Here is a 21,579-nt window from a genome sequence, read left to right as displayed (position 1 = left end):
GTTGTGCCAGGCTCAGAAGTACACAAACTAACATCACAGAGACCCTCATTTGAGTATCAGGCTCTCTACAAGAGCAAAAAGAAGCATGTGCAGTAAGTAGCACAAATGACCAAAGGAAGAACTAGTTAGCTTTCCTGCCTACATCAATTCCTTCACCATCTGGTGTGTTCTCTTGGCAGCTCTTCCTTCTTTTTAACTATTGCACTCTTAAAAGTATACTTTTAAATGTAACTGATGACACCTTTCTAGCAAAATCCAAGGTGCTTCTGCGTTATTCATCTTCCAAGGCCTCAGAAGAATCTGGCTTAATTACAACATTCTCGAGTTTAGATTGATCACCATTTTCCTGTAGAAAATATCCTGTTCCCTAAGATTTCAGGATTCTGTATTGTCTTTGCTCTCTGGGCACATGTAGGGCACACTTCCCTTTCTATTTCATTTCAATTTAATTTTCTAATCATTTGTTGGCCTTTCTTCCAAAACTACACCTATATCTCTCTATTGTTTATCTATTGGCACATATTCAAAGGAATTTCTGCCTCTGAGAGCTGCATTTATCAACTTCAAAGACTTCCAAATTTCTCTGTCACCAAAGTTCCATTCTGATAGTATTACCATCTGCTAGGCAGACCTCCTCGTTCATCAATGTTTAAAATCAAACCGGTCCTCTCTCCTCTGTTCCTGTCACCCCTTAAGGCTTCCCAAACATGTTGCCTTTGGCTAAAAACAGAAATGTTGACTTATGTGCCTTCCCTTCAATAAATTGGAAAATCTCTTATTTATTTATTTGGCAATACTGTAATATTAGTTAGTTAGTTTTTCTTCCCATTACCACCACCCCAATTCAGGATCATCAAACTAGTGTGCTTTGTTTTGTTTCAACTTCTGTTGTAATCACACCTGAGTAACCTGTCTGATTCCAGTCCTTCTCTGATTCAGTCAGCTTTTCAGAAAGTGCCATATTAATCTTTCTAAAAATATCACTTACATAGGTAGCAACCAACTAGTTATATAGCTTATTTCTCCACTCCATTCTCTCTCCCTCTCTTCCATTGTTCCTTCTCTCATGTTGTCTATACCTGAACTTAATCAATCTGCTCCCTTCCCATCATCTTACCCTATTTTTTTTTAAAAAATGGACTTGAATATAAAACTTCCCATCAAATCGGGGTTTTCTGCCCATTCTTAAATCTCAGTATTATTCTTACATCTTTTCCTTGGAAGATCACTTGAAATGCTTATCTCCACAAATTTTTAATCAGTGCTCAGCTTAAATATCACCTCCTTCTTATTAACTTCAGCTATATATCTTTCTTTTAACAGAAATCTTCAAATATTGAACTGTCCTAAAGATATGACTGCCTAATATAGATTTTCATAATCCCTGAGCACCTATAGAACATCAGTCTCAGTATCATATTATTTATCATAGAATATACCTGTGATATTTAATATAGAATATCAGATTTCTTCTCCTATATAATTCTTATATACTTCCCTTTAATTAAAACATAAGCTCAGACACCTTATAGGATGATTGACTGTAATCTGCTGCCTACTATGAAACACTTGCTGACTAACAAGGACAATGAATCATCCATAGGGAATCGGATGCAGAAGAAAAGTCTATTCTCAAATTGTTTGTGCAATGGTATCATGAGAGGAGCCATAAACCTTGTTGCCTGTGTCCTACCAGATAATCTGATGTGACTGATAAGGATGAATGAAGCCTGGTCACCAAGATTTTAAATATTTCTCAGGTGATTCTAATATCCACTAACCCCTAGATTGGTACATAATGCAGATAAAGAGTTTTTAGTCCAGGAAAGTCTTGATGGTGAACACAAAAATATTTGGTATCTCCGTCCCAAGCTTCCTTTGGCCAAGAGGTTCAATAGAAAAGGATGTTTTCACAAAAAATCTTTTGCATTCCTTATTTTCAGGATATTCTTCTATACATGGTCCATAGTTACACAACCATCCACTCGTAGTGTGTTGAGACTACATAAAATGCCCACAATCTCTAAGCCACATTGAGACATGCAGTCAGAATCCTACTTGGAATGTACCAGGAAAGCTCCCTATTAGGAGGGAAAGCTATTGTGAGAGGTATAGTAGATTAAGTCAACAAATTATAACTAATAAATGTAACATAGCACATATCTCATGCTTCAGTTTTTAAAAATCCTTGTACCATCAGTTAAATAATCTAGAGCTATAATAACAAAAACAGCATGGTACTGGCACCAAAACAGGCATGAAGATCAATGGAATAGAAGACCCAGAGACAAACTCATAAAATAGTTATCTCATGTTAGATAAAGGTGCCAAAAACATATGTGGGAGATAAGATAGCCTTCTCATCAAATGTTGCTGGGAAAACTAGAAATCCATATGTGCTAGAACAAAATTAAACCTTATCTCTCGTCCTGCACAAAACTCAGCTCAAATGGATCAAAGACTTAGGAATTATACCAGAAATTCTGCAACTGCTAGAAGAAAATATAGACTCAAGAATCCAACATACAGGCACAGAAATTGACTTCTTTAACAAGACTCTTGAAGCACAAGAAATAAAACCAAAAGTCAGTAAGTGTGATGGTATCAAATTAAAAACATCACAGCAAAGGAAACAAGAGTGTGAAGAAAGAGCCTATGAATGTGAAAATATCTTTGTCACTTATTCCTCAGGTAGGGCATTAATATCCAGGATATTCAAATAATTCAAAAATCTTAACATCAAAAAATAAAATTACCCAATTAATAAATGAGCAAAAAAACTAAACAGACACTTCTCAAAAGAAGTAATGCAACTGGACAACATCAAAAAATATTCAGCATCTCTAGCAATTAGGGGTATGCAAATTAAACTACATTTCATCTCACTCCAGTCAGAATGGCAATCATCAAGAACACAAGTAATAATATGCGTTGGTGAGGAGGTGGGGGGAAAAGATCCACTCATACATTGTTGGTAGGACTGCAAATTAGTGCATCACTCTGAAAAGCAGTATGGAGATTCCTCAAGAAACTATGAATGGAACGACCATATGGACCCAGCTATCCCACTCCTCAATATATACCCCAAAGATTTAAAATCAGCATACTTATGAAATCAACCTAGGTGACCTTCAAATAGATGAATGAATAAAGAAAATCAATCTCTCCCTTTCTCTTCCCCCTCCCCCACACAATGTAATATTACTCAGCCATAAATAAGAATGAAATTAGAGCAGTTGATGGTAAATGAATGGAACTGGTGATTATCAAACTAAGTGAAATAAGCCAGTTCCCAAAAGTAAGATCAAACGTTTCTGTGATATGCAGAAGCTAGTCCAAAATAAGGTATTAAAAAAACTAGAGAGAGAGAAAGGAAAAGAGGAGATTCCATCAAAATAAAAGAAAGATCAGTAGACTAGATGATGAAGATTGGGAGGGAAGGAGGAAGGACAGAATAAGGGAAGAACAGTAGAATGAACCTGACATAACTTTCATATGTACATATATAAACATCGTGTGTGTTGTGGTTTGGATGTGAGGTTTCCCCCAAAAGCTCACATATGAGACAATGAAAGAAGATTCAGAGGAGAAGTGATTGAATTATAAGAATCTTATCCCAAACAGTAAATTAATCCCCTGATAGGGATTAACTGAGTGGTAACTGAAGTGGGAGGAGGTGGGAGTTGGGGTGTGGCTTGGGGTATAGATTTGTATCTGGTGAGGGGGGTCTCCCTCTCTCTGCCTTCTGATCACCATGTGAGCTGCTTCCCTCTGCCACACTCTTCAGGGTATGATATTCTGCCTCACCTTGTGCCCCAGTGAATGGAACCAGCCTTCTATAGACTAAGACCTCTGAAACCATGAGCCACTAAATAAACATTTCCTCTTCTACAGTTCTTCTGGTCTGGTCCTTTTAGTCATAGTAGTGAAATAGCTGACTAAAACAGTGTACTGTATAGTGAATTCCCCCATTATACATATCCACAAGACACTAACTACTAACTAAATAGCAGAAAATAGTAGAGAGAGAGGAATCGGGTGAAGGAGGAACAGAGGGAAGGGGGAAATATTGGGGACTGAATTAGAACAAATTATATTCCACACTTTTCTAATTCAGTCAAAATGAATTCTAATGTATGTATAATTAAGAAGAACCAGTAAAAAATAATCCTGGGATTATATAGCAACCATCTATATTTGAAAAATGGAGAAACTGAAGCTGAAGGTGGCTAAGTGATTTAGCTTAAACATCTAGTTATTTACCAAAGTAAGATTAGGATATGGAACATTAACTGAGTTTGCAAGACTCTTTTGATTTGGCCATAAAGTCTCCTTCCTATCTCCTGCCATGTCCTAGAGCACCGTGACAGGATCTTGTGGAAAGACGTGCACATACCTTGTTGTTCCTATCCTGATGGAGTCTAAACTTAACAGGAAGCTAGTGTACACATATCAACTATTTTATTTATTATAAAGCAAGCACACAGATACACCATGTCCTCCTGAGTTCTAGCTTTGAATCCGATGATATTTCTTTTGGAAAAAAAAACTATTTTGCTAAAAGTTTTTAATGCAAATGTTAGCATGGGCTTCCTAAAAGACTATTTTAAAGATATAACTTGAAAGCACGGGAAATCTTCCTCTGGAATATTCGAGGATAAAAACATATCCACCACTCCTACTGGGCACTTTTTAAGAATGTGGCACTCACCTACGTTGAAGAGAGATTATGTATTTTTTAAATGATATACAACATTGAATTTAACCATGTGAGGTACGTTAATAATGAAGTTTAGTAGATAATTTTGTATATAATGTTGCTAGATAAACTGTAAGCATTACCATGAGAGTTGTGAAATGTCAAAAGAACAAAAATAGTGGCACTATATTTAACATCTGCAAATGGGCATATATAGTATTTAAACTTCTGGCATTTACTCATGCTAAAACTTTAAAAAAATAATAATACTCATTGATCATTTAAAAAAGCATAAACAAGGCTGGGTGGGGGTGGTGTACCTGACTAGCATGCTTGAGGCCCTGGAATCAATCCCCAACATGACCAAAAAAAAAAAAAAACCCATAAATTATGGGAAAGTTAAAATGAAACTAATAGATTGAACTTCCAAGCTAATATGATTTATTTATTAAATAAATGGATGTTGAGGAAGGCACGGTTAAAGGAGGCTAATGTTTCCAAATGTAAATGTTTCCATAATTTCTGAATATCATCTTCCATATTAGCAAACAGATTTCTAGAGTAGAAGGAAAGATAATAGGTTCTAACATTTCTGATAACTAAATACCCAGCCCTAGTCCACATCTCTCCCCTCAAGTTCCTTCCTTCCTAAGTCTCTTCTGAAAACATGCTCAGGCTCTCACATGTGAGTAACATGCATAACGGGCAAACAGGAAGACTGAGCAAAGGTAGGCAGAGAGGCCAAGGAGATTACAAGAGAAGGCAAATAAAGAAATGAGAGACTATGTGTGCACAGAACTGAACAGGAAACTGAGGACCTTCTATCAGGAAAAAGAGACAGGTCTCCCCTTAAATAAGCACCTGAGGTATACAGGAGATTCCGGAGAGTGAGAGAAACAGGAAAAGAGAGTTCTAAAGGCTGATGGCAAAAATAGAGTTGCTATTTTGCATACTTGAATTTGACATTATTCAGAGAAGAGAATATATGGCAATTGAGCTTTCTACGGGTTATATAAAATCATCATTTCAGAAGCCTCATTTGTCTGTGGCAAGAAATGGATAATACAGAGAAGAATTCTCTAGGAAAGCAACAATTATAAGCTGCTCAAATTAGCATTTGTACAAATTCCTTACTCTAATAACTCTAGTCTGGTTGAGAACTATTTGGTTATTATAGCCACAAAACACCATTTCATATAAGCTTCAAGAAAACTAAAATGTTAATTTCTGAAGAATGTGTGAAAATTAACTTGGAAGAGAAAGAAGAAAAACCTACAAGGGTCCTGAGAAAACTACCTGGGGAAACTTATCACCAAAAAAGAAAATGCTTTAAGAACAAGGCGAGAGAAAAGTCAAACACCCTCTCCCAGCTATGAATATGTTCACTATCCTGATTGCAGTAATGATTTCACAGGTATATACAGTTGTCAAGACTCAACAAAGTATATATTTTAAGTATGTGTACTTTATTGTGTCAGTCAACATAAAAAAATAACAAAAGAAAAGGACAACAAAATATCTATCCAGGGTTCCACATGCATGAAAATGAACAGCTGCCCATCTGCAGTTCATAAGGAATACTAATTTTCAAATGCACTTGAAAACTTAGAAGTTTTCACATTGCCAAAACACATATACAAATGTATTCTGTTCACAGTAGATGAAATATGGAACATTTAACATTTCAAATTAAAATAACTATTTAAATTTATGAAATTAACTTTTGTGGAGAAGAAGAAAATGGGGAAGAAAATGACAACATGAAGAACAGGTGATGTTGGTGTGGAAGAGAGATTGTTATACTGGGTACTAAACATCCAGTTGTGAATTTAAAAAGTAGTAGGGTTGCAAGAAGAATGGGAATAAAACAGCCATCCTCCCATCTATTCATTCATTCAACAAGTATTTAATGAAATCTTAGGAGAGCTAAGCATTATAAATCAACAAACAGCAAAAGGGAAAGAGTCTCTTTATTAATTTATAGTGTGGCACGGAACAAGGTCATCTTACAAGAGATTAATTACCTTTTGAAAAGACAAAAACAATGAAAAGATTCATGGAAAAGTATGACAGGGTTGTCAGAGGAAACTTGCCTGGGAAGGTTCTCTTTGAACTGTGCACAATGATTCATCCTTAACTGTTTGAAAGAAGACAGCACACAGAAAGTCCTTGCGACAGGTAAAACATGGCATTTTTGAATAAACAAGATATGAAGTAGTCTAAAAAACACATATTTGGGAGTTGAAATGCACGATAATTTATAATAGACCATCTGTGAAAGGAAAGGGAATCAACAAGAATGACACCAAGACTTCTGCAATATGCAACTGGATAGATATGCATGGAGTCCATGGAGATAAGAAAGGCAGAGGGAAGCCAAGCTGGAGATTAGGTGTCCATTCTGATTTCAGGGTTCTTAGAACTTTCAGCTAACAATGCCATGTAGGACTGTATAGAAATTTAAAAACTATTTCAAGTGATAAAGTAGATTGAAAAGGCAACCTATGGAATAAAGAAAATATGAGTAAATCCATATCTGATAAGGTGTTAATACCCAGAATCCACAAGGAATTGCTATAACACAAGAATAATAACAGCAAAACCAAATAACCTAAGAAACAGGCAAAGTTGTTGAAGAGACATTTCTCCTAAGAAAATACATGGTTCACAACCATATGAAAAAAATGTTCAACATGATTAATAGTTAGGGAAATATAAATAAAATCCATAATGGAATATGACTTCCCACCAATTATGATGGTGACTATTAAAAAAAAAGAAAGAAATAAAAAGAAAAACAAATGCTGGCAAAGACAAGGCAGAAATCAGAGGTCTTCTATGCTATTAATGGGAGTATACAGTGGTGTAGCCATTTTGAAAAAGAGCATGAAGGTTCTTCAGACTTAAAATGTAATTACCATATGATCCAACACTACCACTTGTGGGCACATATTCAAGAAAACTAAAAGAAGAGAATCAAAGAAATTTATATATTCAGGTTCATAGCAAAAGAGTTGAACAAACCCAAAGGTCCATGTATGTACAAGTGGGTAAAAAAAAATTGTGGTTCATACATATAATGCAATATTATTCATCCATAAAAAGGAAGACAATCCTGACATACTCCACATCATCTATTGACCTCAAAGATATTACACTAATGAAATAATCCAGACACAAAAAGATTTACACTGTAGGATTCCAATTCTATGAGGTACCAGAAGTAGTCAAATTTATAGAATTAAAAAAAAAAGTGGAGTGTTGGTTTCCAGGAATTTGGGGAAAGGGGATATGGGAACTTTTTTAATATACACCGAGTTTCAGTTTTGCAAGATGAAAAACTTCTGGAGATTAGTTTCTCCAAGATGTGAATATATATAACATATTGAACTGTAAACTTAAAAATAGTTAAGATGATAAATTTTACACTATGTTTATTTTACTACAAATAAAAAATTTAAAAAGCTGAATATATAATATGATAACTAACTAGATGTGTGAGAAAAGCTGTAAACTGAAAGTATAAATTCGTAAATCATACAGAAAAACGATAATCTTATATCACTCTACATTCTTCTCACTCATTATCCTTAAAATTCTGGTTTTTTAGTGACTCTACAAGTATAAGGCCTTTTAACCCTCCTCCTTAAAGTCTGAATTTCACAATGAGTTTGTGTTCATCTACCAACGAAGAACAATTAAAATATTCTGAAGAAACAGCAGACAGGGACTATTTGTAGCTGTGCTAAACTATACCAACAACAACAACATAATGTCTTTGTGTACACATCTAATTCCAGCCAACATTGAAAATAGAAAGTGTACACATGGAGGGAAAAGATAAAACTATGCTCTTGTGTATTCACAGTTCCCAAAGAAAAAAATCCACATGATCCCTCTTATCACCGAGATTCTGCCTACCTTGTTTGCGCACATCCTCTACAGCAGCCACCAACTCTTCTTTGAGATCTTGACTCTCCTTAGCGATCTGTTCACCCTTTTCCAGGAAGTTCTGAGTAGCTTGCTCTACAGATGCGGCCAGTACATGGGCTTTCTTTGACCTCCCTTTCTTTTTACCAGATGGGCCTTTGTTGCTTGTGTTGACAAGTGTCGTCACCTTAAATATAAAAGGGAAACTGTAAAACTACTCTGCAAAAAACTGTCGAGAAACATGTGCTATTATCTTCTAATTTCTTAATATTCCATGTTTACGAGATCACGGGATTTAGTTATTAAACTATGAGTGCACATCAGATAGCCTCATCACATAACCTCATCAGCAAAAGTGTAGGACTGTATGGATTAGCATATAGATTAAGTAGCCCTTATTTGTTTCCCGTAGAAACTAAAAGTAGGTGAGTAAGTAGAAAGTGGAAACTGGCCAGTAACTCAAAATCTCTAGTTGTCTCAAGGTTGCATTTCCACAGATGGACAAGTATGCTGGTTCTTGGAGTAACCAGCCTCAAGCAGGCAAGAAATCAAAAGCGCACGTGGAACTATCTCCGAGCACCAAGGAAGAAAAAGCAATCTCCTGTCCTGAGCCATGTAATTCTGGGAAGAGGTGAATGAGCAATTCATAAATGATCAGGGGTCAATGGCCAGTGCTTATATATTTTTTCCCTAGGACTTTTGAGTTTGAGTATCTATCTCTGATTTCAATTTATAAAAATAAAATGGTAAATTTAATGTGAGGGGATTAAATGATTTCGGCTCAATCTTTAGTTAATCAGCTAAAGTTTCCAGAATCCAAATTAGATTTGCATTTATTATCACTTCTTTTTCCAAGTATCATAATTTGAACACACATCTCAACTGCCAAACTTCTTTTAGCACTAAATCTAGAGCTACTTAATTTGCTTACAAAGCTTTTAGCATCTTTCAAACAACTTGTTATCTCCTTTTATATATATTTACATATATATATTTCTGAACTTTTAATTCCTTACCAGGGAGAAGTTTGGAAAGAAAATGAACACATCTGCTCCATTTTCTGATCAGCAAAAGTTGCCAGTCTTGTTTACTGCTGTATTTTTTTTTAAATCGGCCTCAAAAGAATGTGGGTTCTGTGGTTTATTTTCATTGACATTTATCCTGGTTAGCAGAGTAAAGATTTTTTTGGAGGTTATCAAGAAAGGCAGTCCACAGAAAAGTTCCCAATGCTGTAGCTTCTGATGTTTACTCCAAAGCCCAGAGCAAGCAAAGCCATTAGTCAAAGTCACAATTAATGTCCAGTCAGTTCAAAGGGAAAGAGATAACACCAAAAGAAAACTAAAGCATTCAATAAATATACACTCAGGCGATGCATACAGGTAGAACCAGTACTTAAGGAGTGGTTGTTGCAGTTTGGGGAGCCGTCATATTCAGCTCTCTTTTGATTATTAAGTAACTAAATATATGGAATTAAATAAATACTCTATAAGGACATTTAAGTACACGCACTAGAAAAAAACAATAAATAAAGCTAGAATCATTAAAATAAAAATGTCAGATAATGTGGGGTTTTTTTCTGTAAAATATGTATGCAATGAGGAACACACTGTAGTATATTCAGTTCCACCCACGAGAAGCAATCGTTCATTATAAGGCAAAGCTTGTCTCAGAGGTTGCTTTTCTGAGAGTGCGCCTTAATGAGGATTTAGTCTAACACATTAACATGCTACTGTTCCAGGACCCACATCTCCCCCGTACCTGGAAAGAAGTGTATGAGCCCTCCATGCAAATGCAGCTGTCATCTAAACTCCCAACTTAGGCTATACACTTTATATCAGAGGAAAATACTCTCTATTTTTAGTTATATCTGATTTATTCTCATGGTATACATAATTCTGAGTTTGGGGATCATTTTTTTGACTTCTCAAATTAGAAAAAATATTTTTGAGGGAGGAGGAAGCTGTTAATTCCAGGCATACTGACAATTTAAAGTAGTAGAATCTGATAACAAAGCTACCAAAATAGTCAAATGACTATATCACAGGCTTCTCTTCTGTAGGGCCAAACACACTTCAATTATTCTGTTATCTTGTGTGGCATTTCTATATCAAGCATAGTATAAGTAATTTTCTTAATAACAAGCCGCTGTAAAGTATCTGTTATGTGAGGGAAAATAAACATGGAACATCTCCAGGAAGTTCCTAAGAAAAACGTGATTACTTCTAAAACAGAAAATCAACTCAAACTTCTTTGAGTGAAAGAACTTAATTACTTATGGGTGAAAGAGCATGAAGGGAGAAGAGAGAAAAGAAAGGAAAGAAGGTGATAGGGCTCCAAAAGGTTAATGCCTTCATGGGTTTAGAACAAGGAAATAATTGCCAACACTCCACACTGCTTTTCAGTGTTTTATTGGGAGACAAAATCAATATGTTAGAAAAGAAAAAGAAAAAAAAAAAGAAGAGATACAAATTATTAGAAAAGTTGACATTAAATTACATTATATCTCATAGAAAATAAGATTTTCAACGGGCACAGTAGTGCTCACCTGTAATCCCAGTTACTTGAGAGGCTGAGGCAAGAGGATCACAAGTTCAAGGCCAGCCTCAGCAATTTAGCAACACTCTATGTCAAAATAAAAATTTTTTAGAAAGGGCTGGAGATGTAGCTCAATGGTAAATTGCCACTGTGTACAATCCCTGAAACTGAAGGGAAAATTAAAAAAAGGTTCCTAAGAACATGTGAAAACAAAAAAGATTAAAAGACAATTAGAATTACTCTAAGAGCAAAGGACAAGAAGGCTAAATACTAGATAAACAGTCAAAATCTAATAGAGGAGCAGTGACTAACTATAGAAATGTAGTTTTAAATACGTTACACACAATAACCAAGAGCTGATATTACTAGAGATGACCATAACACAACAATCCAATGTTGTATGGGGACAATGACAATATCTTGGTGAAAAACATAAAGGATGACCTGAGCAATGGAGACACACACCATCCCATTCTTGGACAGGAAGACTTGATATTATAAAGATGTATCTGTTTTGCACTGACTTCAAAACAGCTCAACCCAAAGCTGTGGTCCCTGTTAGTCTGTATGTTATAGTCCATTGCTTCGAGGCTACAAACTGTACATGTTTCTATACAAATTACTGTAGCAACTGTAAAAAAAACGTTGTATTTGTGTACCTAAACATATCTAAATAAACAGGTGTGTTTACAGCAGAATCACCACAAAAGATTCAAACTGATTAAAAAAAAATTCACTACTTTATATTTAATAAAATGAAACAAAATAAACTAAGGCTCTTCTAAGAAAAAGTAGAAACACATCTGAAACCAGACTCAACAGTAAATACTCTTTAATCAATACTATGTTAGTTAATGAATTTAGTGAACCTAAACTCCCATTGCCCTAAAACTCACCATCTTTTGACTTCAGCCTTTGATTGGCAAGGGCAGGGGTTCAATATTTTCCTTCTTTACCGTCTGTGAACTGCAAGGCCTGGAGCATGTACTCTTTGGGAAGTTATAAGGCAATCAGTGGAATGCGAGAAAACCATAGGGGCTCTAGAGTGGTTTTTGTATCAAAATATAAGAAAGAGAAATGACTATATAAGTCATATGAGGACTTACGCCAGTACCATCACACCATCAAAACATCAGATGGTCAAATATCCCATATGATAAGGTAAGTTGAAAGAAGGGGTAAGGACCCCAAAATTAAAAATTGGCATTGGTGACTGTATACTTTAATGTATTACCTGATGAAGTGGGTTTAAGGATTATAATATCTGGTTCTGGTTTATACATTCTCTTTCACATACATACACACACACACACACACACACACACACACACATACACACACCTTCACAAAACAGAAGAGGAATGTTAAAAGACTCCTGCAAAGAAATCGAAACTTGCAAACAGTACTAAAAACATGCACATATTAACCATAAGAAAATACATAGCTGACACTCCCCCTACTCAAATTCTTTGTCAAATATAAAGAAAAAAAAACTAATAATAGCTGGAAGTTGAAATTTATATTTAGTTCCATTATTACTAACAGAGGATCTCATGACAGTTTCACAGATGTATTTGCTAATGATAATATAAAAGAAATGTGATCTGCAAAACTTTAAAAAGGTAAGAATCCAGAAATTTTCATTTATTTATTTATTTATCTATCTATTTAATGTGAGTAGTAAGATTTTTTATTATTTCTATTATTGTTAGCAGAGAAGACTACTGAGTGCTAGTAAAGCCATTTTTTTTTTCCTCTGTGTACCACGTTAAGATTTATTTTCCAGTCTTATTTGGAGTTAATTTAGACAACAGATGAATTCTAGCCAATGGAATGTGAGCATCAGGAATGTGTGCTCCTCTCAAATTGTTCCATTAAGACCATCCTCCATGTTTTGTCCTTAAGCTGGCAATCTTATAAGCCAGGTCTGGAAGAGGATGAAGCCACAGATTAGATGGGGCTTATAATGGTTTGGTTATGAAGTATCCCCCCAAAAGCTCATGCAACAATGTAGGATTGTTCAGAGGTGCCATGATTAAATTATGAGAAATGTTTCCTAATCAGTGTATTCGCTCATTTAATGGGTTAATAATCTGAATGGATTACTGGACGGTAAATCTAGGCAAGTGCCACATGGCTGGAAGAAGTAGGCCACTGGGGGCATGACCTTGAAAATTATATATATTTTGTCTTTGATATCTCTCTCTCTCTCTCTCTCTCTCTCTCTCTCTCTCTCTCTCTCTCTCTCTCTTTTCCAGTTGCCATGAACTGAGCAGATTTCCTCCACCAGACCCTTCCACACTGTGATATGCTACCATAACCAAATTAGTCCAGAGCAATGGAGCCTACTGACCATAGAATCAATCTCTGAAACTCAGAACCAAAAAAAAACCTTTTTCTCCTCTAAGTGGTTCTGGTCAGTCTTTTGGTTACAATGATGAAAAAATGACTAACAGGTCTTAGTTCCTAAATTTTCTATTGGAGGAATATGAGCCATGAATATAAAAGACCAATCTGGATATTAGGTACTAAGAAGAAAACTTCTATTTTGTTAAGACTCTGAGATTTTGAGACTGATCCATTATAGCAGGAAAATATTAAGTCATGGGTATATTGCTTACAGGTAATAAACTGATATTGTTTTTAAAAGTTTATGTAATTCTTTTTAAACATCTATTTTATGTATATTGTATAAGGTATGTAGTATATTATTGGTTCAAGAATGTGTGCTCATTTGGAAAATAACACGTTCCATTTATGTATGTGTGTGTGCCTGTGTGTGTATAACATGTACAAACTTTTTTGTTTTTTATTGTTTCAGATTATTATTATAATATTTCTATTAAAACACTTTGTAGGTAGAGTTCTGGGTACCATTTTAACACTTGATAAGTAATTTTTGCACAGATTTTTTTTTCCCCCAGATGAATTGATGGGTGTGTGTTTCCACTTTCCTTCTAAGGAAAATTTTAAAAGTCAAGCCCTTGTTCTTATATCTTCTGGGGACACCATTCTCTTCAACATCCTAAGAATAACTTGATTGTCACTTAATAATTCTCTTAAAGAAAAAATCGTTTTCCTTTTCTACAATATAAAGACAAAGATCACAAATTTATTTAAGTCAAAATGCAGTTCTTTTTCTTAAGGTAAATATCCAAATACTGAATGTAAGAATTATTAAATATTAAATTTCAAGGAACCAGCATGCCTCCTATAGTTTAAATCCTGAATGTTCTCCAAGGTCCATATGTTGGAGACTCCAACCCTAGAATGACATTATTGGGAGGTGGTATAAAGTTGGAAAAGTGGATCCTACTGGGAGGTCATTAGGGGCATTAGGGGACTTTGAAAGAAATCCTCAGAACCTGGCCCTTTACTTTGTCCCTCTTCCTCTTTAGCTCTTTTGCATGCTGGCCAGGAGGTGAGCAACCTTTCTCCAACACATGCTCCCCTCCTTGAAGTGCTCCATCCCCACAGGCCCAGAAGCAATGGGGCCAATCAACCATGGACTGTTTTGCGTCAAAACATAGGAGCAAAAGTAAACCTTTTCTCCTTATGATTTATTTTATTCCAGTAACAGAAAGCTAATACAATACTCTTAGTAAACTGTGACATTAAATAGATATTATACAGTAAGTCTACAAATATAAGTAAATATAACCATTATCTATATAATCCACTATGTATATAAAGATGCATTTTAAGTTTTCTTTGTGGATATTCATGTTCTATTCTTTCTTATATGATTTAAGAAGGGAGTATGTTTGATTTCTGCTGACTGGGAGAATTTTATCTGAATCTTTAAGTCTTAAAGAGTAAACCACATTTGGTAACAAACAGGGTTAGTGTAAATTCATTGGATAACTATTTTTCCTCCTTTATTTTTCAATTTAAGAACACCTAAAAGACCTGTTTCTAAATACTTTGATATCCCCAATATCAGAATATTTCACTTAGTACCTCCAGCCCAGATGTATCTCATTATCAGCCAGACTTCCCCCTACTAAAACCCTTACAAAACCCCCTGCCAACCATGCATCTTCTATTTCTCTTGAGTCACAAGAATCTTACATTTTACTTTCTTTGGGCCCAATTGATAAGTTAAAATCCCAGGTGTAAGTGAACAGCCACCCTTTAGCAGAAAGAGGTCAGCAGTTGGTCATAAGCTTCTACACCTTTCATTATCTCTTAGACTTGCACTACGGAACTTTGTAAGGTTGTCAATCAATTTCAGTACTGAGTAAAGAAAAACGCACTAATCAATTTGAAGAATCAGAAAAGTTATTTAGAAACAGATGGACAATATTTTTAAAACTAGAGATGGCACGTGATACAGAGTCCTAGGGATGACATTTCTAATAAACAAGCCTAAAGCACCAACGAAATTTACTTGTTGCAGTGTGAGTAATTCATTTGCTTCATCTCCAGGCCCTGTCTATTCTTATTTGTTTTGCCAAGGTCAATAGTTTGATCTTGTGGAGTTTGGGGTAGAGGCAAATTTAAAAAGTAGTAAGTTCAAAACAAAGAAACCTAACAACAACCTTAAAAACAAAACAAATTGTAATATGGACTAGAAAATTTTATCCTAAATCATGATAATCTTAAGATAACAACAAAATAGAAAATAACAAACTTTTTTTTTTCTGGTATCAGGAATAGAACCCAGAAGTGCTTAACCACTATGCCATATTCCCAGACTTCTTTTATTTTATTTTATTTGGAGACAGGGTCTCACCAAGTTGCTTTGGGCCTTGCTAACTTGCTGAAGCTGGTTTTGAACTTACAATCCTCCTGCCTCCACCTCCCAAATTGCTAGGACTAGGTGTGTGTGCCACCGTGCCCCACTAATTCATCTTATTCTTATATAATGTCTTAAATTTATTGACAGAAACTCTTTACCAGAAAAAGCATACATATAAACCCTATCTAATCTAACATAAGTGATTTGTTTTCTCACTTTTTGTGGTAGGAATTAAATTTATCCTATCTCTTTCTTTCTATATATCCTATGTTTTAATTTCCTTGTGTGTGTGTGTGTGTGTGTGTGTGTGTGTATGACCTATGCTAACTTAAGTTTGAGTTTTATGTTTCGTCATCTGACATATATTTCTAAGACATTTTTCCTCAAATCTTGTAGGGTATACTAACATATAAAATTTGCCAGATATGGTTGCATGTGCCTATAATCTTAGCAACTCAGGAGGCTGATGCAAGAGAATCATGGGTTCAAGGTCAGCCTCAGCATCTTAGGGAGATCCTGCCTCAATTAAAAAAAAATAGAAGAGGTCAGGGGTGTAGCTTGGTATTAAAGCACCCCTGGTAGAACACCTCATGATACAGGGCCCCGAGTTCAATTCCCAGTACAGAAAAATAAATAAATAAATACATAAAAAAGCAAATTTCAAGCTACCTTTTGGAAATTCTGTTAACGATGATTCGATTCTTAAGGAACAGAAAAAAAGAAAATATATCTGGAACTAATATTAAAATGAAAAGTCATATGTAATCCTTTAGAATTTTTTGGAATAGTGCTCACATTACTATCTCATATAGAGTAAATGACGTTTGGAAAACACAGGTGGGTACATTTAATAAAAATACTACTAAAATCTACCAATATGTGTGTGTGTGTGTGTATGTGTGTGTGTGTGTATATATATACATATATATATGTAGGATATATTAACATATAATATAATATATATATATATACATATATATATATATATATATACACACACACACACACACACACACACTACTAAGATCTTACAAATATATATATTCTCTTCCAAAAAGGCAGAAGATCCCACTAAAATCTCGTTGTTTCTGTTGTTGGTTTCTACTTTAGAATCAAAATAAATCATGATTAACATTGACACCGTGCTCTTCCCTTAATAGAATTCTAAATACTAAGTACTTTCAGAAAAGCCTAATTACATGTATGTATTTGAGAATGAGAAAATGAAAGTATTATCCCTATTTCTCAGTCATGAAAGCAGTGAGAAATTTGCCTGTCAGAAGTCAAAAAGCCCTATCAAAGAACAATAATTCTGGCTTTAATTCATTTGACACATGTAGCATATCACCTTGAAATAATTTACCTTATAATAATGGTCAACGCCTATGTGCTTTGTACATATTCCCATACAAATTTCTAAAACCAAAGCAAGGGTTTTTATGGCAGGAAAACTGATGTGGCTGCAAAATTTCATTAGACTATGCATGACATACCCTGTTTTAAAAGACTCTCTTGTTTTTCAAAGAAATAATTACATCATCTACTGACATTTTCTTATTTTTATATGTAAGTGTACATTATTGTTCTCCCATTAAACTACAAACTGCTGGTAAAATGCCAATGACTTGAGAAAAGATCACATTGACATTTTACCGCTGGGTCATCTTTACAGAGAGAACACCCGCTTTCCACCTGAATGCACAGCCACACTGTCAAGCTGCGTTCCTTAAGCATTATGTCTCAGAAGCTTCTAGGGAATTGTTGATGAAATAAAGGGGAGAATGAGCAGGTTGTAATTATGCTTGTCAAGATTCTTCTTGTGAATCTTTATTTGGACAATTCACAGAAAGGAAAGCAGCTCATTTTCTAATTCGGGATATTATTACTCTTTAAAACTGGTATTAGCATTTTTTGAAATTGTAGAATGGGTCCTGGATGAGCTGTACTGAAGTTTTCAATACTGCAAAGTGAAATGTCAGTAAAAGGAAGTAGTTTGGGATTGGGGAAAGAATAAAGGCTTTGGAGCCTACAATTTCTCATCTGTGTTAGAAATAACTAAATATGGGATTTAGATTCCATTTTGAAAAATGAGGACTGATAATATACACCCCATAGGGACGTGGTGGGGTTTACATATAAGAGTTTACTTAAAGCACTTAAGCTTTGAAACTAAAGGGATACCCTCCAAAACAACACTGAATACAAAACCATAACCATGACAGGGAAAAGGTCCTGGACATGGGGTCAGAATATTTGAACTTGAGCCCCAAACTAGCCAATTGTTAGCAGTGTACTATCGAAGTCACTTATTCTGCATTATCTTTTTCAGGTATAATTTAAAAACTATTTCTAAGTTACTTCAAACTCATATTTTATACACAAATTAAATAAAATTCTTGACTTCTGGTTCATGAATTTTATACACAAATATCTAAAATTTATCCACTGAGAGAGACTAAAATTAGTCTGACCACATTAATTGAACAATTAATTTTATCATGTCAAAATTTAGAGAGGTTAAAAAAAGGAATATTAGAAATCTCCATTTGTGATCTTTCTAGGAAATTCAGATTGCTTAGCTGAAGCTACTCTGGGACTCATGAGGAATCCTGTTGAATCCAGGAATGCTCATAATTTTACTCAGTTATTCTATGATATTTCTCAACACAGATCAAAATTTTCCTTAGATATCCACCTAATTTCTACCATATTTTTATTAGCTTCAAAAGTGAATATCTTACGGTACCATTAAATGAGCTTAATTGCAAAGACTAATCTCTTTGCTGCAAGCAACAAAATTCAAAAGTTTTTCCTTTAAATTTTTCATACAGAATGTGGAAAATAGTTTCACAACTTTTCAAATTAAAATTTTCATGTTGAAGTTATATTTTTAGCAATGTACTAGTGATTTCAAGAAGTGGGGGCTTTGCTAAGCCAGGAAGCCTTAGGCAGGTGTTTAATTGGACTAATTAAGCAACATGGAGTCACTTCCGGTTTTCCATTTGCTCTTTGTGAATGCAGATAAGCAACACAACTGATTGCCTAATTAGACTATTTAAAACCGACTCACTTTTTATAGCCAAAGAATTTTTTTTTTTAACCCACAGTTATAAACTCAAAGTATAACATGTGGCATGGAGTCTTACATTTTTCTTCTTGTTCTAACCACCATTCTATTTATCAGTTTCTCTTTAAAGAGATAAACATTGTTTACCTTTTCTTATTTTTTTCCCTTGGTATATTATAATTATACATAGCAGTGGGATTCATTATGCTATTTTCATACATTCATATAGCATGATTTGATCAATCTCATTCCCTAATACCTTTCCTTTCCCTCCCCTCCTCCTCCTCAGCATTCACTTGCTCTACTGACCCCCCTTCTAAAATTAGTATTTCTATTTTAATTAGTGTATTACAATTATATATGTATACAATTATATATATATATATATGTATATATATATATATATATATTTATATTTATATATATGATTCATTAAGGTATACTTAAGTAAGTAGTCATTGTATAATTTGGTACATTTCATTTACATATAATATATAAATGCATATCTAAAATTATCTATCTCTATATATTCATTAAAATTCTCTATGTGTATATACATAGAGACAGAACATGTAGTGTAGAATTGAACATGAAATTCAACAAAAGTTCACCTAAACATTTTCCAATAAACAGGTTATAACAATCTAGAGCCAAAAAATAAAACTTTGCCTTCTATGAATGTATACAGCTTTAGAAAAGGTCTCTACCTGGAGAAATGCAAACTGATGGCTAAATTTTATATGGTTTCTGTACCTTAGTCCAAATCAGCACAATTTACACTCCTGTACTTAGAGAGCCCCAGAGTCCAAGGTCCCCTGGATGATGGACAGGTGCCTAGAGAGCAGGATTCACATACACTTCCCTAGCAACACCAATGACCTCCCCTCATTCACTAACTGTGGTTTAACTACTTCCTCCTGGAGTGATAGACTATCTCCCAGGTAGCACAAGAAAAAAAGTGAATAAAGGATCTACAGTAAATCTGTGGTCAACAGAGATTTTGTAGAAAAGAACTGGAGAGCATCTTCAAGACATTAAGGTGGGTAGGAGGAGGCATTTCAGAATAGCGCACTGACAATTTAAGAAAAGAACAAAACAGTGAAGATATATTAGGGTAGGGGGGAAGCACAAGAGATGACAATAGATAGATCTGGGAAAGACTTTTTAGTTTCATGAATAAGTATAGTTATTAGATCCAAAGAAAAGCTGTCTCAGACTCTACCCAGTGCCAACTCTTACATGTTTACTATTCATTTAGAATATTAGAAAAATGTTAATGAATATTCACCACTTGTCCCTTGGAAAGTACATTCTTGGAACACCTGCTTTCTACCAGCTCTTTTTCCAGTTACTTACTATGTTTTCTCTCAATTAATCCACACAGCTACCCTAAATAATGAAATAAAGCCTATGCCAAAGGAAGTAACCTCAGATAGATTCTTATTTAAAGTCATAGAGAAGTTAGTAGTATTAGCCAGGGCTCGTAGCCAGATCTGATTCTTTCTGCTTCATAGTCCTAGCATGGTCATTCTTTATGTCTGAACAGCAAGATAGATTGACAATTTAGAGATGTTTTGTTTCATGATATAAACTTATAAAAAAGTAATGTAACGTGAGCATTCATTACAGCATGCTAAATTCCAACGACATATAACGTCATGGAACTGGAATCACAAATTCTAGCTACAATGCAAAATTATATAGCTAATTCTCTGAGCCTAAATTCTATAAAAGGTAAACCGTATGCAATGAGAGCATTGGACTAAGGTTTTCCATAGCTCTTTCCAGCTCTGATGTGCTATAATGGTGTGTCATGTAGCAGAAGAAAGCCAGGGGTCACACAATGGCCAAAGAGTGGGTGCTGCTGAGAGGGTGTGGTATACAGTTAAGCCAATTACTCATGGCTCACTCTTTAAAGTAGGGATAGCATTGAACCCAGACATGCTCAGTAACTGTGGGTAAGTCTACTTCATCCCCTTAAAGCTAGAGAAAAGCAGATGGTCCCTATATCTTCATGAGGATTCTCCAGTCAGCCAACTGATACAAAGAAGCAAAGAACACATGGTTTGGAGCACCAAACCATGACACAAACTTTAGATCCCTAGGCTCCCTTTCTTATAGTTTTTCCCCTAACAGGTAAGCTTGTCACAATATAAACAGGCACACTAGACAAAGCCTTGCACTAACTGATAAAAGAATAGACAAGAGGCTCGAGAAGCCATATGGAGAATGAGGTTGGCACTGCCACATACCATGAATGACCATGATGCTCCATGCTGGAACTTCACAGGTTTCAACATCAGTAATCTTCAGAGGGGCAATCTAGGCTAGGAATGGTGGTTTAGGAATTCCAGGCTGCCAATGGTGCTCCAGGTTAGGAGGTGTGCTGATGACATAATGTATGAGAGCAAGCATTCCATTAGAAGCAAGACCTGGGCAGTAGCTGAGGGATCTGGAGATAGGATTCAGGCCTCCTAAAGTCAGCCAGCAAAAGACATGCTGTGCAGGACCTCAACAAGCATTCATGGCCCTGCACCTCAACTTTAGTACAAAGGAGGGCACCAGGAGAAAAGCGGCAGGAGAACTGAGTCAAAAGATTAGTCCTAA

At 35.1% G+C, this 21,579-nt stretch overlaps 1 protein-coding gene across 4 annotated transcripts in view; it reads right to left on the bottom strand.

Moving 5' to 3' along the window:
• Positions 1-21,579, bottom strand: part of Ctnna2 (catenin alpha 2) — a 940,372-nt gene that overhangs the window by 839,158 nt on the left and 79,635 nt on the right. For all 4 annotated transcript variants that reach the window (XM_076833066.2, XM_076833065.2, XM_076833068.2 and 1 more), the window contains exon 2: positions 8,621-8,816. In XM_076833066.2, the coding sequence (XP_076689181.1) occupies positions 8,621-8,816 (196 nt within the window). The remainder of the gene's footprint in view (positions 1-8,620; positions 8,817-21,579) is intronic.

The sequence above is a fragment of the Callospermophilus lateralis genome, chromosome 14 (assembly GCF_048772815.1).
Source record: "Callospermophilus lateralis isolate mCalLat2 chromosome 14, mCalLat2.hap1, whole genome shotgun sequence".
Classification (NCBI taxonomy): domain Eukaryota; kingdom Metazoa; phylum Chordata; class Mammalia; order Rodentia; family Sciuridae; genus Callospermophilus; species Callospermophilus lateralis.
The sequence above is the reverse complement of the archived record's forward strand: the minus strand, read 5'-3'. Positions and strand labels throughout refer to the sequence as shown.